At 56.3% G+C, this 17,324-nt stretch overlaps 1 protein-coding gene across 6 annotated transcripts in view; it reads right to left on the bottom strand.

Moving 5' to 3' along the window:
• The window catches only part of PARVB (parvin beta), a 103,089-nt gene that overhangs the window by 57,469 nt on the left and 28,296 nt on the right, over positions 1-17,324 (bottom strand). Inside the window, exon 1 of one of the 6 annotated variants that reach the window (XM_037006812.2) lies at positions 15,889-16,109. The exons of the other annotated variants lie outside the window; for them this stretch is intronic. Within the exon in view, the coding sequence (XP_036862707.1) occupies position 15,889 (1 nt within the window). The 5' untranslated portion in view covers positions 15,890-16,109. Of the gene's footprint in view, positions 1-15,888; positions 16,110-17,324 lie in introns of those variants that run through there. 6 annotated transcript variants of the gene reach the window in all.

Genomic DNA, 17,324 nt, shown 5'->3' with positions numbered 1-17,324 from the left:
CTGAACTCCAGGTTCAATGTGCACAATTCCCTGGACCACAATAGATGGGTGACAGTGACCTCCTGTCTTGGGTAAAAGGCAGTGTGAGCTCCAATGACCCCAGAGAGAGCAGCTACCCTTCCTGACCGGATATGTGAGCAAAGAGAGGAATTCCTTTCAGCGAAAGGTAAAAGAAAGAGCCTCTTGGCCTTTTAAGTGGTGGATTTGGTTCGTTTTTGCTGAGGAAGGGATCTGGCCTTGTCCTGAGGAACCATCCACCTGATGAGCTGGTATATTCATGCACGTTTCGCTTGCTGTGATTTCTCAGCGGAGGACGAGCTTCTGAACTGGGCTGCCAGGAGCACAGGGCTGAGCAGACGCCGTGACTGCTGCCCAGGCCCGAGGGTCACTCAGCCTGACGTCTGCTTCATGGGGTTCGCTCTGCTGCCGCATGAGTCTCCATCCCAACTCCTGAGATGAAATAAGCTTAGAGGCCAAAATAAATGTGTGAGCATTTCAATAAAGCAAACCCAAAGACAGTCAACAGGCGTTACTGACCCCACCTCAAGAGCTCACAGCGAAAGACCTGTCCTCTTCAGGCAGCAGTGAGCCTGGGGTTTCACAGCCTGCTGCTCTGACAAACGCTGGTCAAAGGCCACTTGCATGTTGGGCACTTGGCTGGGCACTAAGGGGACAGAGACCGAGGCCGGCAGGGCTCCCCTCATGCTGTAGAGTCTGGTATGGGCAGTAGATGCAGGGAAAAAATGCGTCCTGACTACTTCCAGCCAACGGCCTAGCCTACTGCCCTGGTGCAGAGAAGGCTGTAAAGAAACATGTAAGTGAAATAAAAATCATGGGTGCTGAGTTTTAAAAAGCAGCTTTCAAAACAACACAGAATGATATGTACATAAAAACACAACATGAAAACTCAAAACTATGTATTTCCATGTGTGCACACCTAAATTCACAGAAAAAAGAATGAAAGGATGCACTCCAAGACGACAAGAGTAGCATTACCTCTGGAAGGGAGGAGACTGGGGAGGCTTTGCTATCACTGTGCTCACAGGTTACTTGTGAAATAAAAAGAAAGTTAAAAGAATGGACGACAGAGGCTCTCACAGGAGTATGTGCCAGGTTTGACCCAAAGGGGATGGCAGCCAATCCACAGGGGAGCTGACCACAGGGAAGGAGGCGAGGCTGCCTGCCGGAGCTCAGCCTGTCTGGAGGCATTCAGCCCTTGGGGCAAGGGCAGGGATGCAGGACCCAGAACCTGGGCTGCTGAGGGTCCAGGCCTGCAGGGGGTTCCCATCCACCTTGGGGGAAGCCTTGGCCTGGAGCCCTCAAACCCTGGGCTTCCTCGCGAGCGGTGTGCATGGAGAGAGCCCATGCGTGTGCCACAGACCCCCTGAGTAAGTCACGGAGGGCACACGGTCTGCACCCTTAGTGTGCAGGCAACGGAGGAACAGTGAACCGGGGGTAGAGTCACCGCTGCCCCCCAGGTAATTCTGCCATCACCTCCAGGCTCAGGAAAATCACGTTCTGCTGGACACAAGGGGATCCACAGGGCTCAGAACTCAGAATCACCTTTTCTTGGGACCATTTTAAGCCCGTCTGCCTGCTCCTTCATGCTTTACGAACAGATCAATGCAGAGCACCTGTCTCGGGCGACACGGGGGCAGCACAGTGCCACCTGGGTTTGCCTGGGGAGATGTGCACGGGGAGCTGCGGGGCCTGTGCCCTCAGGGAGCCCAGCAGGGTGGCCTTCTGTTGAAAAAGGCTGGGCTCTGAGACAACACCTGTCACAGTCCCATCACCAGGAGGGCCTCCCTGTGTCCCCTCCTTCCCACTACCCCCTCCGGGAGGAGTTAGTTTGCTAACTGCTTCCCCTCCCAAACCCTCAGCCCAGGCTCCCAAGCTTGAATGCACTAGGATCTCCTGGGCTGACGGGAGGCTTCTGACCCAGCAGGGCGGGATGGTGTCCAAGACTCGGCATCTGGACCCGCTCCTGGGCGATGCTGGTGATGGTGGTCCGCGGACCACATCCGGAGTAGCGAGAACTTAGCACATATCACCACGTGCGGCCTGCTCCCGAAATCCAGCCAGGGAGCAACTCTTCACGCTCCTCTTAGAGATGAATAAGGGACGACATTTCAACAACTTCTACCTGGCCAGCACCCGCACCAGGTGCTTCCCTCCCCAGACAGGAAGGTGATTTACCGGGCCCCCACCCCACACCTGCTCTCCCGCTGCAGATCAGGTCTCTAAAAGGCTGAATCACCCCCGAGCCGCCCCGTCTGTTTACAGATGGAGCCCACCCACCCAGGGCCTGCAGCACCCCAAAACCACACGATCTCTCAGCTCTCGGCAGGATCAAGGGGGAGCACAGACCATTTCCTGCCCATGGGGAGAACCCAGAATTTGATTCTTCCTCCGTGAATCCATTACCCATCCTGAGCTAATGCACAGCCACCTGCCTCAGCAGCAGCAATTAATGAGCTCACCAGCCACCCTGGCCTCTCCCAAGACCCTCTACTTCAAAGGCTGGATTCCACACCCCAGCAAAAGGGGCTCAGAGGCACAAGGGGGCTTGAGGATTCTCCTGACAGCACTGCCAGCCTCAGGAGACCCAGTAAGCAATCTGGAGGGAGGGGGAAGCATGTGGCAGAGCCCTGGCCACACAGAACCACTGCAGATGGTAACCCGAGTCTGGGACCATGACTGAAAGCAAAGGCCCCAGCACGTGGGCAAGTGCAAAGATGCTGGACCTAGGACCACCTCCGCAGATTCTGCATCACGTGCCCTGTCCTCAGGGCAGCCAGTTGGCAGAGGGAGTGGATCCGCTCACCAGGATGGCCGCTCGGCCTCGGCCTCTTCACACTCCCACCCAGCTCTCCTCTGCTGCAGGAGGCTTTGCTGTCACCACTGGTTCTCCTCCCCAGCATCCATTCACTCCTCTACTGGTCAAACAGGACTCAGCATTTCCTTGGAGAGAACCAGCCCCTCCAGCCCCTGTTCTCAGGCCTTATGTTCCAGGTGGGGCCCAACCCCAGGGTGGAGCAGGCAGCCAATGGGCACAGTGCACCCCCCAGAACACAGTTCCAGACCCAGGGATGGGCTTGGCCCAATCAGAGTCAACAGCTAGCTGAAGGATACCGTACTAGGAATGCAGAATGAGACAGGCACTCTTTCCTACTGGCTTTGACCCAGAAAGGATGCAGGTAGAAGCTGCCCCATTTTCTTACCACCACACAGAACCTGGAAATGAAGGCATTGGATTAATAAAACAGTGAGACCAGTTTAGTGACTCCATTTGTGTGCTGGATCAAGCCTAACCTGAGGCTGGACACCTCTGGGCCTTTTGGTCAAATGTACCAATGAGTTCCACTATGTTCTTAATCCACTTTGAGTTTTCTGTCTGATGCAGAGGTTCCTCCAACGCACAAAGCTGGCCACCTCACTCCTGGTGGAGATCACCCATGGCTCCAGGATAAAACCCAAACTCGTACCCAAAGGCCCCTGATGAGCAGACCCCAGCGCTCACTGACCCAGATGCACCTCCCAAGCTCCTGCACGCACCTTCCAATGAAGCCATTCCAAACCACTCGCGCCTGTCACACCTTTGCCCCAATCATCCCACCACCTGAAATGCCCTTCCCTTTATACCTGCTAACTCCACCCCTCCCCCAGGTGTGTCAGGAAAGCATTCTCTGTGCACCCCCTCCAGGGGGGAGTTAGGACTCCTCCTCCGGGTCCCCACAGCTTGCCATGCACACAAGGACGAAACCTAATCCCCGTTGTGTGGTTGTGGGGGCCGCCTCCCCGCCCCCACCGGGGAGTGAGGGGGCCAGGCATTGTTCCTGCACAGAACCTGGCACATGATAAGCACTCAATAAGTACTGGTGGAAAGAATGAATGACTTTTAACATGTTTACACAGGCAAAACTGAGCTGAATAGAGAATGCAGGTAAGAGATTTAAAGTCAGAAGACTGGGAACAGACTATTCTGGCAAAACAGTCCACCTCCAGCCACTTAATTGGGTGGAAAAGAGACTTTCCATTAAGGCTTACATTATCCTGGCAGTCGCGGGTCACCAAGAACCCAATTACTGCAATGTGGCCACATGGAGGGAGAGGACTCAAGATGGAGAATTCTTCTCTGCAATTAGGGACTTATTGGGACAAGCTGCCTCGGGTGCCACATTCCCAGGGCTCACCTGCTGGCGTGCACGTCAGCCCAGCCACCTGCTGCAGGTATCCGAAACAGAGACCACTGAGAACAAAGCAATCCACCGTTTCCAGGAAAGCAGGTCTTCGGAATACCAAAGGTTGCTGAAGTATATGTACTTATTAAAAAGCTGGAGCTCAGAAGCTCATGTCAAACAGATAATTGTCTTGCCCAGAATCAGGCCTTTTCTCCCCTTTTGCCCTGGCTGAAAAAATCAGAGAACCACAGAAAAATGAACTGTCTGTGGAAAGAAGAATAGAAAAAAGATCTCTAGGTGAATGTGGAACATCAGGTTTACCATATAAGCCACCTGGCAAGCAGGAACCAGGACACAGGAGGGGCCCTGGCTTCTCACTCACACAGGATGACTGATGCTTTAGGGACAAGCAACAGTTTGGTCAGTTTTTTTCAGACGGAAAGCAAGTGGGTCAGCTTATCCAATTCACGTCTCCAAATACAGCAGGCAGAATCCTCAAGGGCCCAAAACAATGGTTAGACTTGCAGAAGGCCGAGCCATCTGTGCTGGCCTCGGGCTCCTGGTCCTTCCCCTCATCCAGTCCACCTCCCCCAGGGTCTCAAGACTTCGTCCCCAGAACACAGGCATCTCAGGTCACTCCTCTGCCCACAGACCATCCCAATCCCGTAAGGTTTCCCAAAACAAAGCCCCAGTCCCTCCACATGGCATCCCACCTCCACCCGCCACAGAAGGGCGCAGGACCAGGGACCGCCACACCTCCATGCCTTTGCTGAGGCTGTGCCCCCTTCAGGAACACCAGACCCCACAGCTGCGCCAGGTGGCCCAACATGTTTAAAGTCTGCTGCAAACCTCCCTCTCCCATGGCCCTGTTCAGAAGGCATCTTGCCTTCCGCCAAAGCCCCCAAGCCCAGGGTTAGTCCTGGTGCTGACAGAGAAGTAGAGAGAGGGGAGGCTTTGGAGGTTGGCAACAGCATGGGGACCTGTAACCTTTCCATCTTTTACTTTCTCTCCACTGCAGGAGAATAACCAGGCCTGATAAGGTTGTTGGGACAAGTTGGCACAGATGGTGTGCACTGATACGCAGTCAGGCAGTAAATGTTGGGTCTCTCCCCTTCCTGTCCCATCAGTAGCACCTGTGCAGGGCAACAGGGAGCATTTAGCATCCACTCAACAAATTGGCCCAGGGCACCAGGCACCACACAAGGCTTCAAGAGCTGGCCCTGAACTCTCAGATAGCCCCCAATCTCCCATAGTTTATGATCTACGGGATGTGTGGACGTCACACTGCTAGATTATAAACTCCTAGAAAATTTCTAGAATAAACTCCTAGAAGGGGGGCCCAGCACACACAGGAGACCCCACAAGGTGTGCTTGCCTGAACCGGGTCCCAAAAGCCTCAGTTACCTGTGAGCATCAGGTATGGAACGGTCTCTTCAAGTAACTGTTCAGATGACAAGGTCCGTGGAACTACAGGTCCCCCATTCTCAAAGAATCCAGATGCTGAAACACTCACTTTACCGCAAACCAGGTATGACCTTATCTCGAAGATCCTGATTTTACTGCTCAGGCATCACCAGGAACATTCTTACACGGCCTCGAGGCATTCATAACAGACTCCCATTAGGCTGAACCATAACAGAACCTCACAACTCTACATAAAACATCAGGACGGCAACTGGATGGTGCCAGCAACACATGCTGACCCAGCCACGCCAATTCTGAACAGTGCTCAGTGCCTCCCACGCCCCCTAGCATCGAGTGGGGCCAGCCGCTCTCAATGGTGACACGTGGCCTGGAGCAGGAAGCCGCAGAGCCTGCAGGAGGCCCGGAAGCATTGCTTACATGACTCGGGAGTAAAAATGAAATGCAGCTGCATGCCTGAGGCCAAGGACAGCCAGGCAGGCCCCATGGGGCAAACACGTGTGAGACGCCCCGGGGCCCTCGAGGGCTGCCATCGCATGCGTGCTCCCCTGGGGCTCTCCGCCATGTCCAGTTACCCCCACATCCTTGACGAACAGCTGGACGAACATCCCTGATGGCGGCCCCTCTGGCCCCCAAGAGGGCCATCCTGTCTTGCCTCCCACTTTCTTGGCCCCTCCCAGCTCCACCACCTGGCAGTCGCTGGAGTCGCGAGGACCTTCCTCCCGATCTGACGGCGGATTCTCCGAGCGGTGCTCTGCGTCTTGGTGTTTGGAGAGGTGCGTTTGCCACATCTCTCATTACCGATCGCGCTGGCTTTCGGCGAGTACCTGAAAACCATTTCAGTCACTGGTCATGGAGATCGGTCACCATTAACGAGGAACCACGAGCCTAAAAGCAGCAGAAGGCAGGGGCAAGGACAACTCAGGAGAAACTCAAAACCATCAAGAAGGCCCGATGAGGCCAACACACTGGGAGAGAAATGTGCTTAAATAGAGTGAAAACAGAAACGATAGTGGGGAAAATGAGGCCGGCCCGAACTGCTGGCAAAGCAAGTTTGGAGGCACCCTGTGCTGCGACGCTCACATTCATCAGTCTGATCAGTAAGGTCCCATCGTACCCTGGGAAGTCCAAAGTATGCTCTGCTGAGAATATAAGATCAAATCATTGAGTCACTAAAATAAATAAAAACGAGTTCCTTGTGTACTTGCCACGGAAACGCTCAGCTGGGAGAGAACTCGGAGAGGCGAGCGGCCAACGCGGAAGGACAGCGCCCCCTCGTGGCCCGTCTCCACCCGCAGACGCCCGCCCAGCACAACCTGCAAAGGATTTACCCCAAAGAATCCGGCCTGCTGGGCCGATGGGCACCTTCCAAAAGCAGGTGGCTTTGGGGGCCCTGGTGCTGGTGGCCCCATTCCCACCTGCGATACACAAGGGGCCAACGTGGCATCTCAGGCAGCCTGCCAGGAACACAGCTCACCCACCCCGAACAGATGCAACTCCCAAGGCGACAAAGGAGCAGGGCCTTCACAACCCGCCAGGTTCCCAGAGGCACCACCTTTAGAGGTAAAGCCCTGAAGGAGCGGCTGGCAGCCAAAGGCCTGTGGACGCTGCCTCCCTGCCAGCCCAGACAAAGCCAGATTCCACACCCCACCCCACAGACCATTCCTTCCCTTCAAGCACTGTCACATTTGAGGAATATGTGTGCATCTATGTGACTGGATTCGTGCCCACAGTGCTCCGGAAGGACAGATGCACAGCCAGTCTGCCTCCCAGGAGTCTGGCTCAGGGCCTGACCCAGAGGAGGCCCTCGTGACACCTGCTGAGTTAATGGTGATGAATGAATGTGCTTCAGGACCCTGAAGTTCCATTCTGGAAGTTCTTTTTGTAACTCGTGGGAGCTATGCTCTGTGTCTCTTAGGGCCACTGTGACTAGCTGAATAATGCCCCTTTCATCCAAAGATGCCTACGTCCTAAATCCTGGACCCTGGGACCTTACAAGGCAAAAGACACTTTGCAGATGTGATTAGTTAAGGATCCTGAGAAGGAGAGAGGGGTCTGGATTAACGAGGTGGACCCAGTGTAACTGCAGGGCTCTTTATAAAAGGGGTACAGGTAGGTCAGAACAGGGAAAAGGCAATGTGACAAGAGAAGTGTAACTGCTGGAAGCTGCCATGCTGCTGGCTCTGAAGGGTGAGGACGGAGCTGGGTGCCAGGGGATGGGGCACCTCCAGGAGCTGGCAAAGATTCTCCCCTAGAGCCTCTGGAAGGAATGCAGCCCTGCTGACACCTTGATTTTAGGACTTAAGACCTTCCGAACTGTAAGATATTTGTGTTGATTTAAGCCACCACATTTGTGGTACTGTTACAACAGCCACAGGAAACTCATACAGCCCTGAGACAGCCCCAGCTATCCATGGCATTTCCAAAGGCCCGGAACATTCTTTGGCTGTACCCATTTTACTGAGCACCTCCTCGGTACCAGCCACCAAAGAGCTCCAATGACCCAACCACTACTGAAGCAGGCAGGGCCTCAGTCACACGAGAACAAGCACCAAACCAATGCCATGGACAAGAACACACTGTCCCTGAGTGTCGCAAGTCACTCCCATGGGACGAGGCCTGAGAAATTTGGCTTCTTAATGGCAAATCCACTAAAATATTACCTTATATGCAAAAAGAGCAGGAAAGACTCACAGGTGGCATGATATGAAGTCACTTCTCCCCCAGGACCTTCTCAGGATGGTTGGGCGTGGCCGCTGAGTGCGGGGGTCAGACAGCCCACCTGCTCTCCTCTCCTCCTCCTCGGCCTGGTTACTGAGTGGCCTCAAGGGGTGTGCTGGATGGCCAGGATGTGCTGACCACCTGAACATTTTGGCCGCAGCTGTGCCCCATCATTCCCCTGGGCTCTGAGCCTTCGCATCTGCCCTTCATCCCCTGGGGCGGCTGCCGCAGGGCCTCAATCTTGCCCTGTCCTTCCAGGTATCCACCTTCCAGTTTCTCAGGAAGCAGCCCCAGCAACTTTCAAATCATTCCTGCTCAAGGTCATCCTTCAAGTCACTAAAAACAGTCAATACCAGCCCAGATGTCAGTCATCACCCAGCTTGCAGACCCGGGCATGCCCGTCTGCCACACAGCCGGGCCCAGGAGCACATTAGGGAGCCAGTGGAGAAAACGTGCTCATCACAGGAAATCTACCCCCTTCCTGCTTTCCCCCAACAGCCCCGGAGATGCTGGCAGGGGAAGAGAAGACTGGAGTCAGGCAGAGCCCACCTGGGTGAGGTGTCCGGCCAGGTAACCTCCCCCAGCCCAAGCATGTTCCACACACTAGCCCCCTGACATACGGATGCAAACTCCCACCCAGTGCTCCCCCCACCACGTGGCTCTGCAAGGCACCTGGTACTCGTATCCATGTCACCAAGCCCAAGAGGCCCATATGTGTTCTCACAGCTCCCTGAATGACTGCCTGCCCAGTTGTGAAGTTCCACTACCTGCCCGAATTCTAATTCTTAAAGCCATGCTCAGATGACTGTCTTGCCAGTGGGTTTCAGCCCCGGTAAGTTCACTATGGATTCAGTGAGACTAAGGAATGACAATGGAACGTTCTTGGGATGAAAGGTTTTATACCCAACTTTATTCCCACGGCAGCAGGTCAGTCACTAGAATCCCGTCCACTCAGAGCGAGTCTGCACGCAGCAAGCTGGTCTCTGCCTCTGGGCCCCTCTGTCCCCGCAGCCATCTCCGTCTCTGTCCTCGGCGCTGCCACCGTGTCGCCCAGAGCACTGGGCAGAGCTCTTTATATAGAGTCAGTAACAACATATTGCCCACACGTGCGTAGTGAGCTAGCTGACCAGGGCCAGGTGAGAATCCTGGCCATAGGAACCTTCACTCTATCCGCACGACCTTACCATCAAAGCAAACAAGCAAAGAAACTCTGCAGTTCCCCTAACACCAGTGCAGGCTCGCGCCTCCCAGGGGCTCCCGCCACCTCAGAGCCTCACACATCTTCCTCAGGGAGACCTCCCACCAGGCCCCCCTGCACCAACTGCACCCTTCCCTGGGTTGCCCCACACTCTGGAAGCAGACAGATCTGGAACAACTCACCCTGTGTTATGGGTTGAATTTTATCTCCCAGAAAGACATGTTGGAGTCTTGACCCCCAGTGCCTGTGAATGCAGCCCTATTTGGAAATGGGGTCTTTGCAGATGTGGCCAAGTTGAGAAGGGGTCATTAGGGCGGACACCCTGATCACTGGTGTCCTTAAGAGAAGACGGAGACACTGAATAATCCTTTTTTTATTCTGCATCCTTTATTAAATACTTATTTTTATATATGCATGTATAGACTAAGTACTCATTTCAGAATTCTGCTTTGCATATGTTTTTAAATACTTCTGTAAGGAGGCTCTTGCAAAATGAGATCCAAGTACCAAACCAGGCAGCAGACATAAGAGTTTCCTTTCGTACTTTTCATCCATCGAGATGAACTATGGGAAGAGGGGAGACACTATGTGAAGGTAGGGGCAGATGCAGAGACCCGATGCGGCCACAAGCCCAGGAGAGCCTGGAGCCCCCACAGCTAGAAGACACAGAACAGACCCTCCCCTAAGCCCCAGACTGGCTCACACCTTGATTTTGGACTTCTGGACTCCAGACCATGAGACAATACATTTCTGTTAAGCTGCCCGGTCTGCTTGATTACGGCAGCCCCGGGACACTCACAGACTGCTGCTCCAGGGCACCCCTCGGCCTTGGACGGGATGCACCTGCTGGGCGGCCCTGAGCCACACACAACCAGCACCCGGCTCTGCCACCAGATGGGGCACCGACTATCTCAGACCATCCAGGCTCGCCCATGAGTCATCGACTAAACCACAGGGACAGAGGGAGAAGGGTGGGTGACATGCAGCAGAGTGGGACCAAGGCCCACACCGCCCCCTACTAACGCCTGCCTGCCTCCAGGGCACGTGTCTCTGAATGCTTGTGACCTTGGTGTTCCCACCTGAAGAGGGGTGGGCACCTTAGCTCATCTGTCCCGAGATGGGCAGACACCTAGGAATTTAGAGGTTAATGTACAGAAGGCGTGAGCAAACGTGCATCTGTAACTGTAAGTGCATCTGTAACCAGTCAAGGAGGCGGCACCCCATGCAGGCTGCATTGCACACTAGTGCTCGGAGGTGTCCTTTGTCCCTTATGGGGCCCACCCGTCTTCAGCCTTGAGTGCAATGAGCAGAAGGGATTTCTAGGCAGACGGGGCTTGGGGTGGGCTGGGGGAGGGGCTCACAGGATGGGGGCCTTAGGGACCATGGCCCACCCTCCTCTCTGAAGACGGCAGCGCCTGTGAGGATAGCCGTCCACCTAACTCAGCTTCCCATGAGGTTCATCGCATCGGGAATCCACAGCAGCCTCGGCCCCCTCCTCAGCCTCCTGGATTCAGGCAGGCATGGGGGCCCCCAGCTTCCGGCAGCCACGACCTGCCCCTTGCGGCACCCTCTCCCAGCTTCACCCTCCAGAGCCTCAGAGTGGACCCACTCCCTCAGGGCATCGGCCTGGGCTCCCAGCCCTGCCAACCTCCCCCTCCCAATTCAAGGAGTCTGAGCTGCCCGTGTGCCAAGGGGGCAGCAGATTCGCCAGGAAGTGAATGGATAAACTGTGGTCCACCCAGACAATGGGAGATTATTCAGTGCTAAAAAGAAACGAGCTGTCAAGCCACAAATAGACACGGAAGGGCCTTCAATGCATATTCTAAGTGAAAGAAGCCAGTCTGAAAAGACTACATCCAGTCGGATTCCACCCGCACGACTTTCTGAAAAAGGCGAAACCAGAGAGAACATGAAAAGACCAGTGGTCGCTGGGGGTCTTCCCTTCTGCTCTCCCACTCCTGGGGTGGGAGGGTCCTGAAGATCCATGGAGGCAGCCTCCTAGCTCAGTGATTCTCAGACTGGGACAATCCTGCCCTCCAGGGGACATGGGGCAGTGTCTGGAGGCAGCCTGTGTTGTCATACCTGGAGGCAGGAGGGGCTCCCAGCACCTGTGTGGAGGGGTAGGCTGCCCTTCAACACTGCAGTGCCCAGCGGCGCCCCACAGAGGGTCAGCCGGTGCAACCTGTGAGCTGACCTGGGTGGGAGGCCCAGAGGCTGGACATTTCCACACAACGGTGTGGCATCGGCAGGCAGGACAGGACCCTGGTTTGGGTCAGAAGCCCATGAGGGCCAGGACTATGCATCCGCCTCTCATAGCCATCATGTGGCTTAAGCCCATCCCGGCTGTCCTGGATCCTACAAACCGGAAGTGCTAACTGAGCGCTGAGCATGGGCTCCCTGCAGCTTACAGGGCCAAGGTGGGGCAGGGTCCGGGCTCCCTGCAGCTTACAGGGCCAAGGTGGGGCCGGGCCCCTGCCTCCTGACCCCTCAGGAGAAAGGCTCCTGCCACCCGGTGCCCACCGCCAGCAGGGCGGGCCTCCTTGGCACAGAGGGGCAGCTTGGACTCCTGGTCCCTTTGCTTTCTCCTCCTGGCTGGATAAGAGGTGCTTGTTCTGAGTGGGGCCTGAGGGCAGGGGGTGAGCTCACAGCCAAGCCTGCCCACCTCCGTGATCACGCTGTAAGCCAGACGCTGGGGGGAGCTCACTGCCTACACACCCCAACAGCCTGGCCGGGTGGCTGGGAGGAGTTGGGGGAGGTGGTGAGTAATGCCTGACGTCCCCCACCCAGCATCCCCTGCCTCCCTGGGGCTAGGAGAGGCTCAGCCACGTGCCTGAAGCCCTGGCCTCCCCAAGGATCCCCTGGGATCTGGCAGGCTGCATGCTCTGGGGCAGCTCTGGGATGGCCAGGGCCCAGGCAGGGGCAGCCCACATCCTGTGCTGGGAAAGCTGCTGCCTGCACGCCGCGCAGGCACGAGCCCAGGGTCACAGCGCCAAGGGACCTTCTTTGGCCAGCCTTGCTCACCCAGCCAGACGCAGGGGTGACAGAACGGGTCGCGGGGCTGCAAGACGGCAGGGCTTGTTCCGACCTGCGCAGGCTGCCTTCCGTCCATCCACAGAAGGTCCACCCCAGCTCCAGGTGACTGGCCCCTTCTCATGCTTCCAGAAAACACCTCCCAGCCAGCCACCCCAAGGTCCTCTGGTGACCATCACAGCGCCCGGCTTCCTTTCTGCCCCCACGTCCTCACATTCAGTTACTATTTTGTTTTAATACTCCGTTGTCTGTCTCCAACTTGAACACATTGTCCCCTTGAAGCCCTGCACAAGGTCAGGTACCTAGATGGTCCGTAATGGAGGTCCGCTCAATAGCTGAGTAAAATGCACACCATAACTGTGGGTAAAATTGTAATATCTACAGAATATCCCACCTGGCTTTAGTGCATTTATTTGCATATCCTCAGGGGTGGAGAGAAGTTCATCTCCATGTCAATGGGTAATTACCTGGGCAACCGAGGGCAGGGCGTGTCTGAACCTGAGGGGTTAAGGGGAGGAGGCTGGCTTGCTGGCTTCTTCCGGAGCAGAGAGACGGCCCTGGACCACAGTTTGTAAGCAATAAACAGGTTTTAAACTTTATCTCTCCCTTTGACTGATTTCGGTTTTTAGAGGTATTTTCCCCAGGGATTTCCTCTCCCTGGAGTTACAATAACCACGCCTCCTTCAGGGGTACAGATGAAATGGGAAGCAGGTACAAATGCCTACCACAGGACTGACCAGAGCTGGCCCTCAGAATGCTCGGCAAATAGTTTTGAGAGCCTGCCGTGCGCAGGTGTGTGGGCTGGTCACCAGCCAGGGCTGGGGTTGGGCAGGGCAAGGACTCAGACACAGGCCCAGCCCAAGGTCCATGAGAATGCTGGGGACCCACGAGGGAGAGGGTAGCAGTCCAGGAAGGCTTCCTGCAGGAGGTAAACTTGGAACCGAGTCTTGGAGGAGTCTGGCCCACAGAGTGGAAGGAGAGGGTGCCCGTCTCCATTCCCAGGGTCCCAGAGGGCAGGGAAGCGTGCTCTGGATCCTCTGCAGCAGGAGGAGGGCTGACAGGCTGGGAAGAGAGGGGACCTCCGAAGTTCCGATCAGCAGACCTCGAGCTTTCACTCAAGTTCCCTTCTCTTGTCCCATTGTGCGCCCAGCTTGAAATCCCCCGACCCGAATGGGCAGCGAGACATGGCCTGCAGGGTGGGCACGGAGACTCCTGGGCCCGGCTCTGCAGACGGAGGAAGTCCGCCTCTGTCAAGGGCCCGCCCGCCCCACATCCTCCTCCACGACCTCACTCAGACCCCGGACAGCGAGGGGCAGGTGCCCCTGCACACCAGGGCTCAGAGGCGCAGAGGGCAGGGACTTGCCCAGTTGAGGTAGCTGGGGGTTGACACTAACAGTGGGACCAAGTCTGGTGCCCCTGACCACCAGGTCCTATCCGTAAAATAACAGCAACATGGGGAGGTTGTGGACATTGCAGAAACCTTATTAAGTTCTCCTGGTCCTGGACACTGGGAAATAGGTAGGGAGGAGGGAGGAGGGCCAGAGCCCAGGAGACAGAGGCCGCGGCTCCGGTCCACACGGGGACGGCGCAGGGGTCGCCAATGCAGGAGTGGCTACCTCATTATCGCCATTTACCAAGGAAGTCAAGAAACCCGCCCAAGGCCATGATGGAGCCAGGACTTGTTCCCTGCCTACCCCACTAGTTGGTGCACCCAGCGTAAACATACAGCGGCTAACCTGAGCCCAGCCACAAAGTCGTGCACGGCAGACCTCGAGCCTGGAGGAGGTGACCGACATTGGTGACAAGAGCTTTTCCAGAAAAGACCTCTGGATGCAAAGACAGAGCAGGGGGCTGACCACCAGGCCAAGGAAGCGGGGTAGGCAGCCCCGGGGCCACCATGGAGGGGTGCTCTCAGCTCAGGTCCCCAACTTTCAGAGCCTGGGGTCCCTTTCCTAATAGAAAGTTTCCCAGCCCCCTCCTCACATCAGCAGTTGGGTTTTAAGAGAGAGAGAAAACATTCAGCACAGCTTTGAAATTCATTTCTTAAGTCCCCACACTGCTCCCCTCCCCGCACTGCACCCCTTCTGCACTGCCCCCTCCCATACTGCACCCACACACACCCAGTGTACCGCCCTGCCCCCCTTCTGCACTGCCCGCCTCCCAGCTGTGCCAAGTCTGTTACTCTCTGCCCCTGTGGAAAGATCTGTTGTCTCTGAGGAGCTGCCTCAGAGACTGAGCTGAGAGCCTCCCTGCTGTCGATCTCCTGACACCCCTCCTTTAACTGCTACTTTCTCCTCCAGAACTGTCCCCACACACCCACAGTTGCATGCTTGGAAGACCATGAATGATCAAGCCAGAAATCAGGCCGTGCTCTCAAGGGAAGGGCTTCTGTCCTGGTCACCTCCAGACTGAGCACCAGTGTCCCTCCTGCTAAGGGTGCCCCAGGAGAGCCCAGGGAACTGCGTGCTCTCTTCTCCACCAGAGAGGGCAAGGGGCACTGGCCGGGAGCTTCCTTGGTGTCAGAGGCACAGGAGCATTTGGACAGCCACCATCTCACTCTGTCCCCAAGGGAGAAGGCCTGTAAGCCCAGGTTAAGAGGCTCCAAGTAACCCCTGACTCCAATTCCCAGCTGCTGTGTGACCTTGGGCCTGTTAGTTAGCCTCTCTACCGTAAAGTAAAGTTACAAGAATTGCACTAGACGAAGCAGTTTAAAAGATGGGGACTGTCCCTTGGACCCAAAACACTCACTACACATCACCTGTACCACTGTCCCCATTTCACAGGCAGGAAAATCGAGCATCAGAGGGATGGCACCAGTGCCACGGTGGTGCTAATAATGGCAGAGCTGGGCGCACCCCCATGCTGCCCAGGGCAAAGCCCCTTCTGCCAAGCGCTGCCTCCTGAAAACGGCAGAACGAACCATACCTCGCGGTGACAGGAGAAGCCAGACGCTGGCCAAGAGCGGCCAGTTAACAGGAAAAGGCTGAACCAAGAGCACAAAGAGAAACCCCAGCTCATCAGAGACCCCTACATTCAGCTTCCCCTGGAGACGCTGCCAACACCACCCCCTAGGCCCAAGACCCCCGAGACCCACCAGAGTGATGGAAACTTCCCAACACGCTTCGCTGCCCAAAGCAGGCGCCTGGATCGGGGGCCAAGGTGAGATCAGCCCAAGGACACCCTTATCCCCGTCGTCCTCACACCGATGTCCAGGTCACCTTCCCGGGAATAGGCCGCCCAGGCCCATTCTTGTCTAAACAACCTTCCCCTGAAAAGCAAGGGGCTGGCAGGGGTGTAGCCCCTGCTGAAATGCAGGGGAGCAGGCCGGGCACTCACTGCGGACGGGTGGCAGCTGGAGCGCGAGCAGCGCAGCAGAGAGTGGTGGCGACAGGGCACATGTGGCTGCGGGCAGGGGCGCGGTGACTTGCAATCCGAGGAAGAGTTGCCTTCAGGAAGGAAAAGGAAGGCCACAAAGGACCGGGCTGCTGGGGACTGGGTTGTTTCTAGGTGATAGGACTCTGCTGACCACAAATTTTATTTCTATCTCCACTGCCAGCAGCTTCCCGGGCAAGCAGACTGGAAAACAAGCCCACAGTGCATGAAGAAGGAAGGAAGGGAGTGGCCTGTCCACTCCGGGGTGCGGCCTATGGCACCTTCTTTGGGCTCAGTGGAAACTCAGCGACAGACTCTGGCCTCGGCGAAGCCTCCCAGCTCGCCTGGGCCCAGGGAGCGGCCACGGGGCAGGGCGGACGGGGTCGTAGGGCGGCCCGGGTCTGATGCTCTGGTCTCCAGCCCGACCCTGGCCGTGCAAGGCCCACCCAGCCCCCGCAGCCTCTCCTGGTCCCATCCTCTTCACGAGGTCCAGTGCTAACAAGGAACACTTGTCATCCGTTCCCAAGACAACACAAACCAAACAGCAGCAGCGGGAAGTGGCAGCCGGGCCGAGGATGCCTGAAGTGCAGAGGCCGACTTCGCTCTCGGAGGTGCCCACTGCCCTGACGGAGGAACCGAGGAAGCTCCTGGAGTGCAGGGCCAGGGGCAGGAATAGAGCTTCTCCCCACCTTGGTCACTGAACACACAGCCTGGTTTCAAAACCAGGCCCAGGCACAAGCCAGCTGGGTGACCCACCTGGACAGGCCACCTGTCTGTGCCTTATCTCCTCAGTTATAAAACAGGATTAAAAGCAGTAACTGACCTCACGGTGTTGCCGTGGGGATAAATGACTTTAGACAGCGCCTGGCACTACAAAGCACTATTAGCTATTATTTATGATAACTATTAGCGATCCCCAAATGCCAATGGGAACACATTCTGCTCACAGGTGTTGCTTAATTAACACCAATTCCTGGGTTTGCTTAAGCAGGAGTACGTAATCCCAACAGAGAGAGCCTGCTCGGAGGTGGCCCTCCCACCGGGCAGGGTGTGAGGAAGGAGCTTCAGGGCAGCAAGCGGTTGTGAGCACCCCCCGAGGTCGCACCCTCCCGGGCCCCTGGGCCCCCTCTCACACCCCACCCACAGACACAGTCCAAACGAAGGGTCATGCAGAGTCAAGACCAGGGGCCTGTGGCAGCAGCTATGAGAAACCCCAGGCAGAGGCAGTCCCAGTGCTGGCTGACCTTGGCTTAATGGTTCTCATGTCTGTGCTAAACGATGTCCCCCCTAAATTCATATGTTGAAGTCCTCACCCCAACTACCTCAAAATGTGACTGTATTTGGAGACAGGGCCTTTAAAGAGGTGAGGTAAAACTGGGTCAGAGGGGTGAGCCCTAATC

Source organism: Manis javanica, chromosome 10 (genome assembly GCF_040802235.1).
Source record: "Manis javanica isolate MJ-LG chromosome 10, MJ_LKY, whole genome shotgun sequence".
In the NCBI taxonomy this organism is placed as follows: Eukaryota; Metazoa; Chordata; class Mammalia; order Pholidota; family Manidae; genus Manis; species Manis javanica.
Note: the sequence above shows the minus strand (reverse complement) of the source record. Positions and strands in the feature narration are given on the sequence as shown.